The sequence below is a fragment of the Typopeltis vanoorti genome, chromosome 8 (genome assembly GCF_054136105.1).
Source record: "Typopeltis vanoorti isolate ZY-2024b chromosome 8, IOZ_Tvanoo_1.0, whole genome shotgun sequence".
Classification (NCBI taxonomy): Eukaryota; Metazoa; Arthropoda; class Arachnida; order Uropygi; family Thelyphonidae; genus Typopeltis; species Typopeltis vanoorti.
The window spans coordinates 98,950,014-98,973,085 of NC_143556.1; the positions used below are offsets into that span (position 1 = coordinate 98,950,014).

A 23,072-nucleotide genomic window follows, 5' to 3' on the forward strand; every position below is an offset into this window, starting at 1 on the left:
TTATCACTACCAGTGGGGTAAACAGTGGCAATGATTAACATGTGAACCGATCAAAAGAATAAGAGACCACTCTCTAAATAATCCAGACACTAAAGTTTTGCAAACGAATTTTTACAATTAAAAATAAATTCTTTGGGATTTTTAGAAATTTCATCTTGTGAGAACGGCATGTTTATATTGTTTTGTATGCATACAAATCGTGGAGATAAAGCAATAGGCAAACATGCACGGTTGCGAACTCCTCCCTCCCTTCTCCCATCCAAAATATAGTGTTTTGAAACATCCTCTTTTAGAAGACACTTGTTTCTAAGAAACACAACTTTGAAAAGTAACACAACCCATTAGATGGGTTGTGTTACTTTGTTTCTGAAGGAGCATAACTTATTAAAATGAACGGGATATTCAAGTAAAAGTAGAAAGCAGGAGGTGACTGTGTAGAGTTACAAAAATCAGCCTTTCTTTTCTTTTTTTTAAAAAAAAAAAAACTCGATAATCTTTTCCAATCCAACTTTTGAAAAAATCACTTTAGAAGATGAACAGTAAGAAATGTCTGGAATATTTAAATTCGTTGAAGCCTGGATTTTATTCCCCGTCAGAAGAAGGGCAACAAAAGCACGCCGTTGCGAAGTTATTAATTCAGCAGACAGCGAGAAAATGTTAAATAAGAGGTATTCGCTGTGGAAGGCTATTTATCAAGGATGCTATTAAACCAGACGCCCCCAAGTGGCGCTCCATACTATTTCACGGTGGTGGACTCCGAGAACGTGTATTTAGTCGTAGTTAAATTGGCCGACGTAGATTCGCCAGCAGGCCTATCTTACTGTCACGCCCTGCAGTCTGTGCGGTACTGAGCACTGCGAATGCCATGTACACAATGCGTCCGCTTTACAGGTTACGGCACTTGCATTCGTGGACACCAGATGTTTAGGACGCCAACAGCACTGTCCACTTGCGGGCTGCAAAGAAAAGACGTAATGGAGGGGAAACTAATGGCCTTGTTCACAGTGCGTGTCTGCTCTTTCTGATTATGTGGCTTTATACGTGCCGGTCGACGTGATGTATCGGGCTGGCTCGGAACTGCCGGCAGGCATGTTGATGCAGTAGTTTATGCCCCCATCGTCATCCAATCGTATTATAAATTAACTTCATTATGCTTAAAAGTGTCCAGCACCGCTCATCTATCGGTTTATTAGGATGTCTCCAATGTATGTTGCTGATTGAGAAAGGCAATAAAAAAAATAAAATAAAAAAGCTAGGAATAATAATATCCGCTATTATATACATTTCGCAGAAACGGAGGCACTCTTAAAAGTTTTGTCCTACTAGCACAAATAACAACTAAGATGTAACTGGTCGGATTTTACTGAATTTCTGTGATGTTTGGGGGATTTTTTGACTAAAAATTATTCAGCTATCTCAATGTTAGTTTAAACCAGACGGTGCTGCTTTTAATTGAAACGCCTTGAAACGCTGCAAAAATAGCAATTCTCTGAAACGATAAAAAATCGACATGCAGATTGTCTCAATTTTAGTTTCATAGGATTATTTTAAAATGTCTAAATGAGGCAACCATGATTCAGAACGATATAAAACATATGCTGCGAATGACAATGACTAAACTGTAGCACTACCCTGCATAAGTTAAAGTGCTTAGATTCAATATAAGTGACCCATCTTAAATTACTCTAGTTGCTCCTTTTTTATTATTTTTTAAATACTAGAAATATCCAGTTTCTTTCTAATATCTTCATTTTAATATGGTTCTACTACTGAATCTATTTGTTCATTTCATGATTTTTCGAAGAACAATTATATTTGTGTCTTCTAATCTTTTGACAACTATTTCGTTTCTAATCCAACCTTCTTATCCATTAGTTAAACTTGATTTAAAATCGTCTCTTATATTATATGTTTGAGGTTTTATTGCCGCATATGATTTTATTTAGCTGCTTCACAACCATACTAGGCTTTGTTTATACGAGTATATGTCCAAATGTACTATCTTTATTAAATGTACTTCGAAATTGAGGGGAGGATGGATAGTTCGTTTCCGCACTTACAGATCTATATGTCCACTTGTGCATTGATATTTGTGAATGTCTTCATGTAGAAGATGATTTTCGTGTCTCCAAGTGCACCACTCTGCTAAATGAAGATCTGAAACTTGAAAAACAGTCTTAGTGATCTGAGGAGGCTTTTCCAGCTTATCGAAGTTAAGTCCAACTAACACTACTATCTAACTAATTGCTACAGATTAAAAACTTTTAGCAATCGGGATATAAAACATTATTTTAGGATTATTTTAGATAATTTTCATACCCGATTTAAATTCGAAGCAGTTTTATTTGATGCCAATAATTTTTATAGAGGTGGACAAAGAAAAAAGGAATACATAATTTTATTAAAATTTCAGACAAACAATACAAACTAAATATAATTATATAATGCATAATAAAACTAGTTATCCCATTAACACCGAAAATCAAACGTCTCCTCATCTTGCGAAATTTGAAATGCATTTTACATGACAGTTTTAAATAAACATCTAAACGTGTACTTAGGGGATTTAAGAAAAAATTAATAACATTTTCATACATAAGAAACAGCTCATACAGGTCTATATCTGTTCTTTACTGAACTAGAAGTTTATTTTAATGACATTCCAAAATCACTCATTAGTTTCAAAGACGATTTGTAATTCTGCAATATTAAAAACCGAGAATTTTCTTCCCATGTTATTTTTAACTTTTCACAACCTTTTAGAAGCAATTTTAAGAAATATCACGCTCGATGTATCTCGAATTTTCAGTAATGACCTCGCAGCTATTCAAACGTTGATAATTAAAGGAGGTTTGGAGGATTAGAGAAAAGCTTCAATGAAGCTTGCGCAGACTAAGAATTTTATTCCACTAAATACGTCAGGTTACGTGAGACTGGTAATTATAACTACTTATCACACTCTACTGATTAACCGACATTCTTTTGAAAAAAAAAAAAAAACGTGGGGAATTTCACTGTGCAAATTTTTAAGAGCTAGACGAATTCAATCACGATTCTAACTCGTTACAGCTTGTTGAAAGATTGCAAAATTATTAAATGAACTGAAGAGATTCGTTTCATTTCAGTTTCACCGCTCGTGTTCAGTGGCGCCACTTGTGCATCAGTTTTCAATGTTTATATAATATAAACAGATATATTATTTGAGTGATTCTTTAATCTGCATAAAAATTAATCTGAGCATAATTTATTTTATAGCATTAATACATGAAATTGATAAAAGCACTTAATCTTTGATCATTTCAGAATTTTCCCAAGCCCTAAAATCCTTTTTTTAATTATTTTTATTTTTATACCTTAGTCTTTCACATGTTAAAGATTGCGAACATCGCAAGCAACACAAAATAAGATTAACTTTACTGTAGGTAATTTTATTTTATCTTTCTCACTAATAAAGAAAAACTGTAACCTGTCAACAGTGGTTAGTAACTTCCTGAATAAGGAATTACGGTACTGCGCGAGTCTTTTCCATAGAACTGGAAAAAAAATTTGGTATCTAGTAATCCGAAGTATTGTGTGTGCTGAAAGACACCGACCTTTATGATACAATTGGGACCAACAGGCGCATACAGCTTTAATCCTTTAAAATTGTATGGGCCTTTAATCCGATATTTACCCATATTAAGGAGATGAAATTGCTAATGAGGTAAGAAGGGAAATATATATATATATTTTTATTTGAAACAAGTTCCAGTGCATTCTACTTTATATTATTATTTGGAATTACATTATTGAAATAAATTTTTAATTTTATACGAAGCATAAGAAATTCTTTTTTTAAACTCTGAATATCGATATAAATAATTAAGTTTCAAAGTAACATCCGAAGCTAATGTGATTAGTTTTAAAATTTTAACACAATTTTTTGCCGTTTTGAATAGGCACATATTCGAATTAGGGGAAGGGATAGTCTCAAGTCCATCTCATACGAATGTTTTTTTTATTATTATTATTGTTATTTAAAGGCTCAGAATTTATATGAAACCATAATCCTATGATTTCACCTAAGGAAAGATAAAAAATCAGGATTCATAAAGATGTTGCAGAATTATTATTATTATTTTTTTTTTAATTTTTGAAAACTTCAAGACAGTAGCGTCTGTGCACTCCGGGCTGCGTGAGACGTTGCACTTACATAAAAAAAAAAAATAATAATAAAATAATAATAATAAAGTAAATTAGATTCAAAATCCGTCTATTGCGAAAAGAATTTTATTATTTATTATTAGTAGTATTATTATTATTTTATTTTTTTGGAGGAGGAAGACCATGTTAGCCTTAGACGAAGACAGCAATTATTCAGTTTTTTTTTTTTTTTTTTAACTTGGATTAATCCTTACTCAAATTAAGTACTGTCACAGGTCATGGGCATTTGTAAACATAATAAACATTCTCCACGCTTGGCTAAGGAGTGGCAAAAAGAAAAAAAAAAAAAAGAGTAGACTACAGTCGATTAATGAAAGAGGAAAACAGATTCTGTGAAGATGAGAACCTTCGAGTTCTCGTCTCTCAAAACAGACAAACCAGTCTGAGAACACTCGCAGTTTATTTATAGATCATTTAAAGAGGAGTGACTAAACTGCCTAAGTACAATACTACTACTAAATACTGCCAACACCACAGGACTTCCATACAGTGATCAGAATCGTCACAGGAGGTGACATGTCTGACACAGAAGTGCGCTTCAGGTTCTTCATTGATTGCTGTATCCTTTCAGAAATTCATCGCCTACAATTGCAATTTCCAAGGACACTTGGAAAATCCCCTCATCAGCTACCTGGAAAATATCCCTGAACGACTTGAATACCTTATCATATTAATCTTCTATCTACTAAGTTGTTCATATTATACATCCTCAGGACACATTCAACGGTCTTGTGACATAATTTTGGTTACCTTTCTCTAGTTTATTCATCCCCTAGAAATCTCATCAGATTTAGACACAGTAGTCTAGATATGATTTGATCAGGATCTTTGAAATACATGTATATGGTATCTGTATTATTCAACGTCCTTCTTAATTCAAGTTCCATTAAGACGAATTTCGACAGTTCCAAAATCAGAACGGAAATGGACTCTCATGAAGGTCAATACAGCATAAACGCTCATAGCTTGAATATTGCTCTTTAAAATGTATCAATGGTCTCTTTGTGCTTATTATTATTATTATTATTATTATTATTATTATTAATGTTAAATCTCACTACTCTATTATTATAATCTTATTACATCTTATTATATTTTTAGGTGGTAGATGCCTTTATCTCTCGATGGTACAACTACTGTTCTGTTTGTGGAAGACCTGAAATGGCTTGGAAAAAAAGTCCATCCATTTCTCTAGAGCAGGGTTCTCGAATCCCTAAGTCTTCCTAGCTATGATACAACAGATACAACAAAGAAGAACTAAAGATTTAAATAATAAATAAAGAACCCAGATATAAGAAATAGTTAATTCATTAGTGATGAAGATATCGGTTTCTGAATAAGCGAAATATGTTGGAATAATTTTCGAATGACTTCATTCAAAAAATCCTGATGTTTTAGGCTTCTTTGAGTTCAGAACAACAACAACAAGAAGAACAAAATTTCTTACAGCTATTTAAAGGCATTTTAATATTGAGGGCTGGTCATATCAAGGTCGAGTTTTAAAAGAAATCTGATTTTGAATGATTTCTTGAATACTTGCATATAGAAACACGTTTTTATTATGAAGTGTTCATTATCCCATAAAAGTATTTAATAATTTAACTCTGAATATAGTAAAATACAAAAGAGATAAAAATATTGAGAAAACGGAGGAGAGAGAAAGGGGATTTCAGTTATAAGTGCACATAAAACAAATTACATGTAGGAAGATGAATCTTATATGATGCTTAACAGGTTTAGACAGAGGAGTGTTTTCTCAGTATATGGCATTTCTGCAGTTCGATTTACCCGTCACTCTAGCACTCAGTCGTTTACTGGCTATAACTTCAAAGTTGCTTTCTCCCAATTTCGAAAGTATTCATGTCCTTAATTCGTCGAGTTCATGCCATTGTTACCTTAGATGGAATAACGTGAAGATGAAGATCTCGCGATGGAATATCAAATCACAATATGCAGTGCAGATCGCTTGGTCTTCTATTTCATTTCATTTAATATGTCAAACAAAGATTTTGGCAATGCTTCGGAATGCAAAGCAAATAATGCGCCTTAGGAGCATAAATAATCGATGATCTATCAAATTAGTTATGTAGCTATTTAGAGGTATCGCCAAGACAGTTAATCCGGTTAAACAGATAATATTTTACCTGTTATCTATAAGTTCATCAGCGGCACTATAAGTTTTGACTGTGATGGCGAATTTCTGGAGGGAAGGGGTATATATCCGTGCGAAATACCAAATTAGTAAGACGTCATCTTTCTTTGTTTTTCTGTTCATTCACAAACTGATGATGAATCACAACATGTTTCAGAATTTCCCAAGAGATAAAACCTTACGTTTTAAAATAACATAATCATGTAATTGATATTATGTAATCATTCGAAATTGCATTCTCATCTTCGCATAGAAATCATCAAAAACAACCTTGAATATATTCAATAGGCTTCGTGTTTATAAATTATAACGAACATTGCTTATACAATGTAGCAAAAAGGATCTGTTATGATAAACAGAAGTGTTGGTCCTTGTAAACGTTATCAGCTGTACTGATGAACTAGGCTAAAATTATATATTAAAATCTAAATTTAGCAAGCAAGTAACCTTATTTGATGACCGTATATACACGAAGGCAGATAACTGAGTGTTAAATGATAGTTTCTGATAAATTTTCACTATCTGTTTCCCACTATGTATTGCAATCCTACTGACAATACAGCTGCGAAACATATTTGCATACCATAAGATAATAACTCTGAATATTTCCTTGACATTTTTATATCGATTTACCTTAGCGAAAGTCCAAGAAAAACTAGTTCTGATGTATGTAAAAACAGCAAATAGCTCTTTTTATAGGGCTGTTAACCTTCTTAAACTGCTTAAAATTTAAGGTTAAATATGCAGGAAAATATACTGTACTCATTATGATCAAGACATAATTATTAGATCATAATCAACTTATGTGCTTTAGAAGAATCAACCAAACTGTGTGCATGAATGTTTGCGAAGCTGATGGGTTAAAAAGTTCCATCTTTGGTTCCTACAGGGTAATCTAACCCTTAACCAGTTCACATTACGAGTACTATAGGTTTACCTCTTTACCTTTCGTGGATGGAATTCGCATTATACACATAACATCAGTAACAATTAAGATAACGCTCCATTTCTGGAGCTAGGAAGAAAAAATTTCGGGTTGAAAAAAAATTATAAATATTTGACTTAAAAAAATCCCTTTAACTTGAAAAGTCCAAGAGAATGGAACTTTTTTTTTTCAGCAACTTTGTAAAATCAAGTTTAAAAACGAACAAAATTCACGTACTCACAGTTTCATCTTTTGTAGCTTTTGAAAAATCTGATTAAAAAAAGAAACAACAAAAATAAATAAATAAAAGCGAATGGAGTTTTTCTTCCTCGTCTTTTTTTTTTATATAAAAAAAAATATTATTAGAAGCATGACACAAAACACATCATAAAATACTCCGCATTCGTTACAGAAATAAAACTAAAAAAATCGTTTATATCGGCTGAGCCGAACTAGATAAATGTGAGCTTAAAAACACCACTAAAACCATTTATAGTTTTCTGCGCATCATGACAGAGCAACTCACGGCCAAATGGTTAATGCCATCTGCCAATTTCTTCTCTCTACGTGGCCTCAGATTACATTGCTTACAAAACTCGCAGTAAACAATGCTACCGCTGTGTTACTATTTTTTTTTTTTTTGGAACTTAGGAAGACCACAAAATTAAAAAAAAATATGTTTTTCCTGTAGCCAGGTATAAAATATTTATTATTTTAATCTTAAGAATCCCCAAAGAAAGAGAAGAGAAGAGAGAGGGAGAGAGAGAGAGAGAGAGAGATACTCTAGAGTATTTAAATGAAATAAAAATACACATCACAATAAAATCTCTCTGAGCTTGGTGCTGAAGTTTTTATATAATTCGAGATATTGAAAGAATGAGAAATATTTTGATACAGAGGATGGACACACAAGTCATATAGACTGAGTTTGAGCTTTCAGAAATTCAGAAACTACTCTTGTTAGCAGTCACGGGCAGTGTAAGTAACATTTTAAGAGTAACCAGTGCATTCAGTAAAAGGTAGCGATTACTCTGGCAGGCTAATAAACTGCCGAAACTGGAATCAAGGGGGCGCACCTCAAGACATTATGAGAGAGAAATATATGGAAAAAGAAATATGGTAATTCAGTGTAATCCATGAATGTATATGAAAAAACACACACACACACACACACACACACACACACACACACACACACACACACACATATATATATATATATATATATATATATATATATATATATATATATATATATATATATATATATATATATATATATATATATATATATATATATATATATATATATATATATATATATATAAATGTTCCTCAACGCAAGGTTTTCTTAGTACAAATCTACTGAATAATATCTTTATTATTAATTTGTTTTTAGTAAATTTTTTAAACGCTTCTCTGAATTTATATCAATAACAATACAATATATGAATAACAAATTAATAATAAAGGTATTATTCGGAAGCATACGAGCAAAACTATTGAAAATAATATAGATTACTCAACCCCACTCCTCTCCCAAATTATAAAGAGAAAACATGTTTTGGCATTCTGACTGCGATCGATCTATTTGTTGTTTTGAAATTGCAGGGAAGCAAGTAAAGTTCATTTATAAGGGGCGTGTATTATGTCTGCAAACTGAGTGTATCCTTTCTTCTTATGGCCGGTTTATTTACCTGCTTTTAGGGACGAATAACAAAAACTCTGCCATATTCGAATGAGACTATCTAACACATTTTGAGATGAAAGGACGTTATAAATGTTCTCACATTACGACGGAAATCTAAACTGAACCAATTCTTCCTTATCAAAAGGGCCCCTGTGATTGCATTACGGAAGTGCTATTTCCTTCAAGTAGCCACTGAATTTAAAGAAAACAAAGGTCCTTGTTACTCCAAGGCTTAATGCTTTGAAATTTACTGTATTAGAATATGATAATTTCTGATGTGGATTATTCAAGGAGGCTCACATCCACGTTGTTTGCCTGTCTATAACTATAATTAATTGACGTTTCTAGGGTGGTTTTAGAAAACGGGTGGATTAAATTTGAATGTTCTATTTTAAACTCTGAATTCGAGTTTTATTTTTTGAATTTTGTAAAGAAAGTGCTTTCTAAATGTTTTAAAACTATTCACGTTGCCATGAAGAGATATAAAATTGAACTTTATGTCATTGTCATGTCAAGCAAGTTCTATTTGTGAAAGCAGTATTATTTATTTAGTTAGTTAGTTGAAATACCAAGGAATGTTACTAATAACTTCATTGATTTCCTTATGATTAAAATGACCTTATTTTTAACTCTCTGAATAGGTTTTTCGCGTCTTTTTCTGTATTATTGGTGAAGCTTGAAGACCACTCCCAATTTTAAATTTGTAGATTTCAATAACTGACACGCAATTAGTAATAAACTTCAAAACATACTTTTTTTTTAGCAATTAGTACTTCTGGAATATTACTAGAAGTTGTTTTTTGTTTGTTTTGTAATCATGGATGTAGTTCCATGGATGTAGGAAGAGAGCAACACTATGTGCGCACGTGTTGAGGCAGTCACGCGATACGGTCGTTTATGTAAGTGTCATACACGCATTCGCTTGTTACAATGGCGCTGATCTAAATTTATCCCAAAGACTGCTGCCAAATGGAGAAAGATGAAATATGTCAAAAATGAAAGGAGAATATGAAGAGTGCTTCCTTCAGAATTTTGGACAAACACCGAAACACGGCGGGGAGGTTTTCTGTTCAGTAATGAAAGAACGGAGGATAGTGGTAGATTACATTTTACAATGGCACGCTTATCAAAGCACAGCAATTTTTTTTTTCTCAGAAATTAAGAATATAATATAAATGAACTGGTATTATTTTAACTAGTTAAGAAACTGTAAAATGACTGTATTAGTTTTTTTTAAACTAATTATGAACCGGTAGGTTAAAATTAGTTATGTAAGAGTGACAGTGCACATAACTTCATTTTTCTAAAAAGACATGGCAGTAATTCTACTGGCAATTTTTGACTTGTGATCTACGGATAGCTTGCTTATATTATGCACATCACATTCATCCGCTAACAAGAGGGAAATCATGGAAACGACATTTGGTGTGGCACCATAACCCCCCCCCCCCACACACACACACAGGAAAGGAATGTGGAATATTTTCTTTTCTTTTTTTTCAGTTGACATCCCTCGTTGTTGTTATTATAATAGGATACAAGAGGGCAATGATTAAAATCTTGACGCTCCTTGATATAAAAATATCGTAATACGTTAGTGGTCTTACGTTCTCCTAAGGAAGAAATTAAATTATATATAGTGATAACTCTGCTCTGGCCAAATGGAATTTCATAAAATGTGTGATTTAGGATGTGCACAAAGGAGTTCATGTAATTAAATTTTGGTTCAAGCATTTGGTTTGGTTTCAAGCATTTTTACCAAAAAAAAATCCAACTTATTCAGTTTGTAGAAAAGCTACACAAGCAAAACAGCCGAACCAAGTTTATACATACTTTTAAGGTAGAAGGCTGTATGATCTGGATTGCCTCTGACGCTCCTAATGTTCTACACATTACCATATCCTTGAGTAATTCAATGCATTTTCTTCCAAGTACAGGGGTCTCGAAGGGCCTCAGCATCACACATAACTAATTTCCTAACCCGCGATAGTAACCTCAAGAAACAAATTATTTTAAACCTCTACAGAAAATCTAGGACTTCTACAGTTACTACTTTCAGTAAACTACTTTATTTTCATCCTCCAGATCTATCCACATGTTTTTCGCATATCGATCGATACATATATCGCTAACTGACCTCTTCACGTTCCACTTTGAGGCAGTCTTGTCATTCACTAGACATATCATCAGCACAGAAAAAGCACTCAACGTATACTTGACTCTAACAGTAGATTCTATAACAGATCGAAATAATCACTGAAAACAGAAATAATACTCTCAATTTTTTACCCTTGTTACCGTCCTCAAAACTACAGGACTAAAATACACAATTAAAGAGAAAAAAACAAGCAAACAATATTTTTCTCCCACAAAAAAAATGCTATTTTTATTTCCAATTTTCGTATTGCCTACTTTGTATGAAAAGATTTTGGATTCCATACACAGTAAACCCTCAAAATCTAAAGCTCTACTGTTTTTCTTGGTCTATGATCCAAGACACAATTGAGAACTTTACTATTTCGTGATAACCCCCCCTAATAAATTCGAAAACATTTATAACAACCATTTCTTTCTATAAAAACCAAATAAAAGTATAACAACAATAAACTACATCTTCATAAACATCCACAGGAACCCCAAAATCCAAACGGCCCACCTGTCGAATGTGAGAACACACGTCTTTTCACTATGAGTGATGTATATGTTTCTGTATGCGTGTCTTCTGTCACCTCATCATAATATTGTTTTTGACATCCATAGCAGTAAGTGTTCTCTTAGAACAACGTTTTCATTCAGTATTTAGTAGCGATTTGAGCTCAATTATTATGACTTAAGGAACATAAAAGAAAGATGCAAGCTAACTAATAAGGTTTAGTCGAATATGAAACTACAAAAGATCATTGCATGAAACTATCATAGTGCACAGATTTGAATTTAAATCTTTGTGGACAATGATAATTCGTTTTAAATCCGGAAGCTAAAGATAGGTTAGCTGATATTACTCTGGTTCGAGGATAAATAGTGGTTGGGCGGCGAATTTAGTGCTCCTGTAAAGTTGGTGATTTTTGTCTGTTTTTATTGTTTTCCCTTAGAAAATTAGTGTTTTGTAGTATTCTAGTGTAGAGTTTAGTGTTTTTAATATTTTATCATATATTTTTATTAAGATATTTTAATATTTAGTATATTTAAAATGGTGCCAAAAAAAGGGCAAGAAAGGTAATGCTAAAAAAAAGCACCGCAGGCGAGAACAAGAAGGTTAGCCCTGCCAACAAAGTTATTGTACATCTGGAGGAAGTTAACGAAAATGATTTAACCACCAAAGTAGCGAAGTTGAAGCAGATCATCAGAGAGATGACACGGGAATTGCAAAAAAGTTGAGAGACGTTTAAATGAGCATCTGGAGGAAAAGAAAAATGAACAGGAAAATAAGAAATAGCAAAACAAGGAAATAGGTAAGTCAGGAAATAACGGAAATCAGGTAAGTGATGTTGTTAGTAAAAAGAAGTTACTTAGTATGGTGACTATAATAAAATATGCTATAAATGAGAGAGTTATAACATCGAGTTTTCCTTCCTGGAGCGAAAATTAAAAATATAACGCAAGTAATTCAAAAACAGAAAAAAAAAAAGTAAACGAAATCGTAGTTGTAGTGGGTACGAACGATTTAACTGGTGATAAGTTCAGTTTGAGAGAGGAAAGGGTTGTTGGAAGAGGCGACAGTGAAGAGTGAGAAAGTGAAAATAAAAATTAATTAAAAAGAAGGGCTATGATGGCAAACGATTCGATGCGTAGGCAATGTAGAAGGAATGGATGCGAGTTTTTGGATGTGTGGAGTGAGTTTGAGGGAATATTGGATTTATATAAGAGGGACGGGCTACACCTGAATGCGTTTGGTATCGTGAATCTGGAAAAACTAATAACTGGTATGAGACCTAACACAGAGAGGCAGGGAAACTAAATTATAAAGGGAGGAATGGTGTGAATGTGAGCGTAAGAGCGACGGTGTTATATAACTGTGTTAATGACGGGAATGGGCTTTGTCATGGAATTGTTGACGAGGCGAGAACGATTTCGGGTTTGTGTTCGTCCGGTTCGGACCCATCATATATGTGCTAAGATATCTACATGCATATGGCATTAGAGAATAATAGAGATCTGCAAGTTGTCCAACTGTGTCAGGCAGATAAGACAATACAAAAGAACAAAAAGGTAAATTATTATGTCTGTACAAGAATGCTAGGCGTATCAGAAACAAAGGGATAGAGTTTTTGTCTTGGTCAATATATTGCGACCTCAGATTGTGGGTATTAGTAAGACCTGGCTATCAGAATCAGACCTACTAACTGGTATCATCGGTACAGTACTTTTAGGAAGGATAGGAGAGGAGGGGACGTGCTGCTAATGATATCGGATGACTTAAATCCAGTTAGTTGAGACCTATGATTGTAGTAATACTGCTAACAATATTTCATGTGGCAGTGAGTTTGAAGCCATCTAGTGTGAGGGAATCTAACAAGACAAATTACATAGTGGGGTGTCGTTACAGATCTAGTGGATCGGTCACTGACCATGAAGAAATGCATCACCAAATAGAAAAGATGAGCTCGAAAAGAGTAATCATAATGGGAGACTTTAATCATCCAAATATTGATTGGGTAGCAGTAGAATCTCATGAGAAGAATGAAAATGCATTTATTGAGCTGTTGCGGGACAACTTCCTCAAGCAGCATGTGACAGAAGTCGATGTCAAAGAGTGTTAGATTTGATTATAGTGTCAGAGGGCGTTTCAATTAAAGACGTAACTATTCTTCCTCCAGTTGGTGACAGTGATCATGCGGTACTCACTTGGGAAGTGACTAAGTTTATGAATGTTCCATTCAGAAAAGGTTACTTGCTGAACTACAAAGCAGGAAATTATGACCAACTGAGGAGTATACTGAGTTCAGTGGAATGGGATCAATTGCTGGATGGAAAGAATATCGACAGTGCATGGGAAGCATTTAAACAATACTTAAATGATGCGATATCAGAATGTGTCCCTAGAGTTCGAAGAATAAATAGAGTAGGGGTGAAATGGATGTGTAATCTCATTAAGCAAGAGATTCGTAATAAAAGAACGATGTGGAAAGAATACCGTGTGCATAAGGATGGCGTTCGTTATGAATGTTATAAGCAGCAGGCTAGAATAGTCAAAACTGTTGTACAGAAAGCAAAGTCTAATTATGAAAATAAACTGGCTCTGCGTACTAAAGATAACCCACAAGAATTCTATTGATATGCTGCAAGTAAAAGAAAGAATGAATATGAACGAATAACTCTTCTAAATCCAGATGACGTGAGGGTTACAGATGCAGAAGAAGTTGTTCAGTTAATGAATGCCTATTTCGTTAAAAGTTATCAACCAGGTGAACGCAACATTGAGCTCACTGTTACGTCTTCATTAGATGAAGAAACGCAGGTGTGAGAGGCCGAGGTATTAGAGCTGTTGCACAAATTGAATAAGACTTCAGAAATAGGGACTGATGGAATATCAGCACGTGTGCTAAAAGTGTGTTCAGCTGAACTGGCCATTCCTTTGACCAGGATGTTTAATATGAGTCTCAGAACAGGGAAGATTCTGCAGGAATGTATGGTAATTCCATTGCACAAGGGTGGTGCAAATGTATCCAACTATGGACCAATCAGTATCTCAGGAGTGGTGGTGAAGATTTTGAAATAATTGGTTAGGGCTCGCATTCAGAAATGGGTTGACAGTGAATCTCTACTTTGCAATGAACAACATGGGTTTACTAAGGGAAGGTCATGTTTTAGCAACTTGCTCACATTCTATAAGAATATTATCATTGAACTAGACAAGGGGAATGGATACACCATGATACTCTGGATTTTGCTAAGGCTTTTGGCAGAATACAGCATGGTACATTGTTGCATAAATTGGAGAAAATGGGTTTGGGTTATACAATATCAGCATGAATAAGAGGATGACTGACTGACTGACAGATATCAAAAAGTGGTATACGGGGGATCCGAGTCTGCAACGTGTAAAGTAACAAGCGGTGTACCACAAGGATCAGTGCTTGGTCCACTATTATTCATTCTGTACATTAATGATATTGGGAAGGTTGTGACAAGCGACATACAGTTATTTGCTGATGATCCAAAGATAGGTAGGGTAATCAGGAATGCTGCTGATATGCAGTCTATGCAGAATGATTTGAATAGGCTGGAATTGTGGGCATGGTAAAATGGGTGTCAGTAAATGTAAAATCATTCACTTCGGCATGATTAGATATCCAATGTCGTATTGTATTGGTGGGATTAGGCTAGATGAAACTGATGAGACTAGGGATTTTGGAGTGTTAATAAATAGGAAATTGAAGTTCAGGGGTCATGTGGCAAAGATTGCAAATACAACTCAAAAGATAATTCAATGCTGAAACGAATGTTCACATGTAAAGATAAGCATGTTATTTTGCCTCTTTACAAGGCCTTGATCAGACTTCACTTGGACTATTGTACGCAGGTCTGGTTTCCATTGTGATTCTGATATATTAGAAAGAGTACAAAGGAGCGTGTTAAAAATGATATCAGGATTGTGGAATACTGATTATGAAGACAGATTGAGAATTTGTAGACTAGACATTAGCAAACAGGAGAAAGCGGGGTGATATGATTGAGACTTACAAGCTTCTGAAAGGGTCATACAGGATTTCAATTGATGGAATTTTTCAATTTATGGAGGGTGGGGAAAGAATGAGAGGGCATCCTTGGAAGCTGAGAATAAAGGCCGCCAAGAAGGGTGTGATGGCTAGATTTTTCTCTCCGAGGGTGGTGCGTGATTTGAATGGATTGCCATTGGATGTTGTGAGTGTAAGCAGTGTGAACGAATTCAAGAATAAGTATGATAGCTGGTGTGTGTAATATGTGGCCTCCCTCGATGAGTCTCTCACTCCCTGGAGGTCTCTCTTAATAATAATAATTATGATTATTGCTTTAATTATTAAGAACGTGAATTTCTCTCTGAAATGGTCTGATACTACTTGAATTTCAGAGAGGAAATGCACAGAGCATTTCCTCTCTGAAATTCAAGTAGCATCATAGCAGTAACCACAACAATACTAAGAATAATTGAAAATAATGTTCGTATGATATCGTTCTAAATTACAATCGACTTAAACTTCATCAGTGTTTGACTAACTTTTGTATATATCATATGTTTTTAACATTTTTTTACATTGGTTAAAATCTAAAAAAATTAATTCTTTATAACGTCTGACCAGAGACAGGCAGAGAGAGAGAGAGAGAGAGAGAGAGAGAGAGAATGGGTGTTCTCTGTATGAGCAGCATGATTAAAAGCCTATCTCTTCTTGGCGCATGGTCCTATTCTCTACCCCAACCATTCACCAAAATTACCCATGGAAAGTAAAACAAACAATTCCTGATTTAAAAAAAAAACCCTACCTCTCGACCTGTAGTATGGATCCAGAGATAGGTAATATAGGACAGGTGATATTTAACATTTTACGATCCTACTACTTTTGACATTTCCAGAGCATTTGATTACTCGTTGATCCGGCATCAAAATCTATTAAGCTCATCAGCAAATAGCCATACTTTGGCATGCTGTCCACACCAGTTTATTCTCTGGGCGATCACTGAATGTCATAATTTGACGGCTTCCTCTCTTTCAACTTCTTCGCCAATTTAGGAATACCTCAGAGCTCTGAGCTATTCTCTCCTCCATCCTTTTTTTCCACATACATAAATAACCTTCTCCGATGGACCTGAACATAGTTTTGCTAATGAGCATGCTCCATTCCTCTTACCTACTTTACAAACCTTGCAGTGCACAAACATCCCAAATTCAAGTGCAGTATCATGGCTTAAATACAGATCTTCATACCATTTTTTAGTGGAGGTGAAGATGACTTAATCATATTATCATATTCATTCTACCAAAACACATAGTCCTATCTTCTTTCTGTTAAGAAATATCTCAATTTATCTTCTCCTACCTCTGATAATACAATACACAGATCACTAGACAAGTTCAAATTCTATTCTTGGACTGATATTAACCTCCAGCCATTTCTAGCAAAAACACATCATATGAATAGCTTCTTATGAAGATGAGTACGCCAATCATATCACGTTCCCATGTTTGGTTCGATCCAGAACCGGAAACCTTCACCAAAATGTTTGATGCTGTTCAGAAGAGATCAGTCCGACTAATCGATGAATCCTGAGAGTGTTGTTCTACTGAACTGGCATCTCTGTCATTCCTCTGTTTTCCACTAAGCCTGTCGAAATGAATAGCAGCCAGCTGTCCAACATCCTTTTACCATATAACTGCAAACATATCAACCCATCGAACCCCTTTTCGTCTTTCTCTTTCATTCTATCTGCGTTAATTTTCTAAAATAGCATTTCTCCAGACATATTCCTCAACGAGTACAACCACCAGCTATTCAAGAAGAATATCAATAGGGTTCAGTTCCCCCTATCCTTACCTACATTCTCACTTATCATGATTATTATTACGTGACACGTCCAGGGAGTCGAAACACTCATCGAGGGAGGACACATACTCTGCATCTGCACCACCCCATCTACTGCTCACCATCACCAGCATTTTCACAGACAATTACAAACATCCATGCCTGCCTGGAATTCAAACCAGCAGCCTTTTGGCTGAAGAGTGGATATGCTAACCAATCGCCAATCAGGCCGGCCAAACACTTATGAGTTTTAAACTCCGAAATTAAAATCTTAATAATAATAAAAATCTTAAGCTCTTTAAGTTAGGGAATAATAAAAATAAACAAATAAAATGCAGATTAAAGTACTCTCTTTATCTGTCTCTCTCTCAAAAAAAATTCTAAATGTTATGTTACATTTTATATAATATGAGAAATTTTATCTAACATGCTTGCAGAATTTATAAAGAAATTCTAAAAGATCGTCTTAGTTCGCATCGTAAAACGACAGTGGTTGGTCGCCCATAATATCACTTTAATGAGTGGTTTGGGTTTTCATATTTTAAGTACATATTTATATTTTAAACAAACAACATAAAGCTCATCTCAAGCGAATGCTATTTTCTTTAACATAATTCAAAGGAAGCATTACAGAAATACCTCAAAAATGATTTATCATTTCTAAAATTGTGCAAATACTAAAAATAAATATATATATATATATATATAATTTACTTATTTTTATAGGATGCATGCTATCTGTGACTGTTTTCTTTAGCCAATTTATAAGAAGAAGATGAGAGGTAATACAGACGGCATTCCCTCATCCACGTACAACATGTCATTATCTCTAAATAAAATGGGTTGCATGGATCAGAGTACGTCCACTTTACTTTCTTTACATTTCAGTGTGGAGAGACAAGTACTTCTTTTCGTTTACAATTTATTGCAATATTGATCATTTAAACAAAATAAGTTGAGCCCCTATGATTATGCTGGGTTAGGCAATGCATAGAACTTTAAAGGAAAAATACTGCATAGTGAATAAGTGTTCGGATTCGTGTTTTATACACATCAATAGTGTTTTAATAGGACATGTAAAGTCTAAAGAATAAATAAAACGAACACTATACAGTGTTCCTTTTATTTATTTGTTAAAACTTCATGCAAGTTTAGCAGTTATCAAAATAAACTTTTGACAGCAGTTGTTAATAAAATCAAGAACATTTTTTTTTTCATTATAATAATAACATAAAACTATATAATATACATTATTTATAATATAAAATAATACTGAAAAAGGCGATTTTTAAATTTATTTTTAATTTAATATGACTCCACGAAATGATGTAACCTTAATCTACAAGTGCCGTGGGCTTAATATTAGACAATCCACTTTCTTTTCTCTAGAAGGCCAAACGTAGTGCTTTATAGGAGACCACTTCAAACCTCCTATAACCAAAGGCGGTGGGCTCACTCAGGGCAAAAATAAGTGATAGGAAGAAATCGTCTATACTTCAAGACTGTCACAGACATCTAGCTGGGCGACTAGATGCTATAACCCTTTGACACCTCATATTATGCTGAGTTAACGATAATTATTGTAATAAATATGGTTGTCCTAATATGAAATGGAGGAACACTTAATTGTAGATTATACACAACATAATTGCATTTACTTATAAAATTAACTTCGCAGTACAGTGGTTGTCCAAAGCATTTCTCGGTTACAAAACGGATTTCAGTTGAAATTCCACCTATGATGAACTTCTGGGTCTTTCTTCAGGGAGGCTGAGTTAAAATCCTGTTACCTTGCTTGAAAGCGGAAGGCAACAAAATTTCTCTTCCATAAGAAGTTGGTGAACACGTGCATTTAAAAGACATAAAAAAATCATGGATGTTCTACCGAATTAGGTGTCAAAAGGAAATTATTTATTCTGGCTTTCTCCCCCAGAGCCCTCTATCTCTATAAAGAACTTCCTTGATATATTATTGACTCTCTGCTTACAACATCCATGTTTTGTCATTCATAGTGCAGTGATGTGTAAAGTGATATTTTATTTTATATATCTTTTATATTCTTTAATCTATGCTGAAAATTTCGAAATCTTATGCGCTTCAAGCTTTGATCGCAGGTGATTTTCTATCGGTCTCAGATACTAAAATAAATGTTGTAAAAAGAACTGAAACAATTATCATTTAATCACAGAAGCTCTTTAGGTATATATATCACCCCTTCCTTTTTTTACTTATTTATTATATGCAGGTGAATAAGCTGATATTTCTAGTTAATCGTTTGTAACTAGATATTTCGCTTCTCGGCCTTTTGGCTAAGATCAAAGTTCTTATCAGCTTAATATCTGATACGGAGGTCCATCGAACCCCAAGATGTTAAACTGATTTTTAGAAGTCGGCGGAATGCTTGGAGCTCGATCCACGTCTGCCACGAGTTGCTCTGGTCTTGCACTACCTCCAGAGTCAGCTCATTATTTTGGGGAGTGAGGCAAGTCCACGTCCACGTCGTGCTCCCTGGGACCTTCCGTAGGGTACACTCCCTACAAGGATGCTAACGGACCTCTGTGAAGAACAACGGACAAATCAGTGGAAGAGGATTTGTATCCCAACAGTGAAATGTGCGGAAGAATCTTCAGAGGAGCAGACCTCTATAAACAACCCGGGCTCAACTGGCTCCAGCTGTCAGTACCCGGTTAGGGCCCCTACCTAGGTTTACAAGGAAAAATAAAGGATTCAATCCTCTGGAAAAGGGAAGCAGCTTTGTCAGTACTGACACAAGGTTGAAGTCTCATGATGACGGTAAAGCTTGTGATTAGAAAATTGCAGATGGCAATACAGTTTATTGTGTACGTCTGTAATACTGCAGAGCAGAAAGCAAATGGAGAAACTACTGCTCTATTCTGTCTCCAGACTAACCACCATGGCGAGCAAATCTACACAAATGGCCCCGAATTACCGGTGTCCCTTAAATGGGACAGGGGTGCGAAGAATCCCCGGGCTCTCAACATGGTGCGCTCAGTAAAACTAGGAACCTGGAATGTCAGAACCTTGTATGAAGCAGGTAAGCTAAGAAATGCTATCCAAGAAATGAAAAGACTTGAAATTGGAAATTTAGGAATGAGTGAAGTTAGGTGGCCAGGATCAGGCAAAACTCAAGTCAATGACATGACAATGTATCACTCTGGAAGTTGTGAAAACAACCATCAAAATGGAGTTGGAATAATAATAAACAAAGAGATCAATAAGTCACTGTTGAGCTTCATCCCTTACTCAGCTAGGATGATGTTATTAAAACTGAAAGGACAACCACTAGATGTTAATCTTATACAAGTCTATGCCCCTGCTGCTGACAAGAGTGATACCGAGATTGAAGAATTTTATGATCAATTAAAAGAACTAATGAAAAATACAAAAAAGCATGATATTAACATAGTCATGGGTGATTTCAATGCTAAAGTTGGGAAAGGTAGAAGTGGAGATGTAGTTGGCGAACATGGACTGGGCACAAGAAATGAAAGAGGTGACCGTCTTTTTCAATTCTGCCAGGAAGAGGAGCTAATAATCACAAATACATGGTTTAAGCTACCACCTCGAAGATTGTATACTTGGCGATCACCTCAGGATAATAATCGGAATATAGTCAGAAACCAAATTGATTACTTACTAATTAATGAACGATTTCGAAGTTCTATAAAGAGTACAAAACCCTATCCTAGTGCAGATATTGCTTCTGATCATAACCTACTGGTGGCAGAGTTACAACTTAGACTGAAAGCTATGCTTAAGAAACATCAACAAAAAAGGTTTGATTTGGGAAAATTAAAAAACACAGAGATAAGAAACAAATTGAGTCAAGATCTGAATCAAGCGCTAGCACTTATCAAGAATGATGACATAATAAGAGTTGATGAATCGTGGGACAAATTGAAATCTGTCTTCATAGATAAATGTACCAATACCTTATGTCCTAATAGAGCAGTAAAAAAGAAAGATTGGATGACTGATGAAATTCTCTCTCTCATGGATCAACGCAGATCATATAAAAATCATAATCCAACAAAATATACAGAGGTTCAGAAAATTATTAAACACAAGATCAAAAAAGCAAAAGAAATCTGGCTGAATGAAAAATGTAAAGAAATGGAAATTCTACAGGAAAAACATGACAATTTTAATCTACACAAAACGATGAAAGAGACCTCAGGTATATATAAGAAAAAACAATTCTGTATCCTTCGAAACAAAAAGGGAGAAATTATATCCAAAAAGGATGACAAAATACAAGAATGGGTGAAATATATAGAAGAATTCTTTACTGATGACAGACAGAACCCAGAAAATACTTATGAACATATGGAAGGTCCATGCATTCTAAAATCAGTGGTAGAATGTGCATTGAACTCAGCTAAAAATAGTAAAGCCCTAGGACCAGATAGAATACCGGCAGAAATAGTAAAATTAGAAGGTGACAACATTAACATATTAGTAAAGCTATTTAATAAGATCTACGATACAGGCATAATCCCTCAAGACTGGTTACAGTCGACCTTCATCATGCTACCTAAAAAAATAAATGCGAAAACTTGTAATGACTATAGAATGATCAGCCTAATGAGTCGCGTTCTCAAAATGTTTCCGAAAATAATTCAAAAAAGAATATACAGAAAATGTGAAGACACCATCAGTGATACCCAATTCGGCTTTAGAAACGGCTTGGGAACAAGAGAGGCTCTTTTCTGTTCTCAGATCTTATTTCAAAATGTATTGACCAAAACAAGGTAATATTCATTTGTTTCATAGACTTCGAGAAAGCATTTGACAAAGTCCAACATGCTAAAAATGATTGTACTATTAAAAAGAATTGGATTAGATGGTAAAGACATCAGGATCATTGAGAACTTATATTGGAACCAAAAGGCATCTGTTCAAGTTGATGACATTATTACAGACTCCATTAACATCAAACGAGGAGTAAGGCAAGGATGTGTGCTGTCACCTCTTCTTTTTAACATCTACTCAGAAGCCATATTTCAAAAAGTCTTGGAAGGAAGAAAGGAAGGGATAAGTGTAAATGGTGAAATAATCAGCAACATCCGATATGCCGATGATACAGCTCTTCTGGCTGACAATATTCAGGATCTTCAAAATCTTTTGGAGCTAATAAATGCAGAGAGTGAAAAAATGGGATTAAAAATAAATATCGCCAAAACTAAATTCATGGTCATAAGTAGGAAACCAATTCTTAATTTAGCACTTTCTTTAAATAGGAAACAAATAGAAAGAGTGGCAAAGTTTAAATATCTCGGATGTTGGTTAAATGAAGATTGCAATCCAGAAATGAAAATAAAAGTTAGAATTGAAATGGCAAGAAAAAATTTTCTCTTGATGAAATCAACACTGTGTAACCGCAGTTTAAACTTAGAGCTTAGAGTACGCATGGTTAAATGCTATGCATGGTCTGTACTGCTGTACGGTGCAGAAACTTGGGCCTTGAAGACAACATCAATAAAAAGACTTGAAGCCTTTGAGATGTGGTTATACAGACGAATGTTAAAAATCCCATGGACAGCAAAAACGTCCAATCAGGAAGTACTGAAACAAATGGGGAAA

General features: G+C 34.6%; 1 protein-coding gene and 1 pseudogene across 2 annotated transcripts in view; one reads left to right on the top strand and one right to left on the bottom strand.

Moving 5' to 3' along the window:
* LOC150104220 (3',5'-cyclic-AMP phosphodiesterase 4C-like) overlaps positions 1-23,072 on the bottom strand; it is a 360,345-nt gene that overhangs the window by 159,902 nt on the left and 177,371 nt on the right. The window contains exon 1 of one of the 2 annotated variants that reach the window (XM_090396235.1): positions 7,522-7,666. The exons of the other annotated variant lie outside the window; for it this stretch is intronic. Within the exon in view, the coding sequence (XP_090252361.1) occupies positions 7,522-7,529 (8 nt within the window). The 5' untranslated portion in view covers positions 7,530-7,666. Of the gene's footprint in view, positions 1-7,521; positions 7,667-23,072 lie in introns of those variants that run through there. 2 annotated transcript variants of the gene reach the window in all.
* LOC150104221 (U2 spliceosomal RNA) lies at positions 19,758-19,939 on the top strand (annotated as a pseudogene).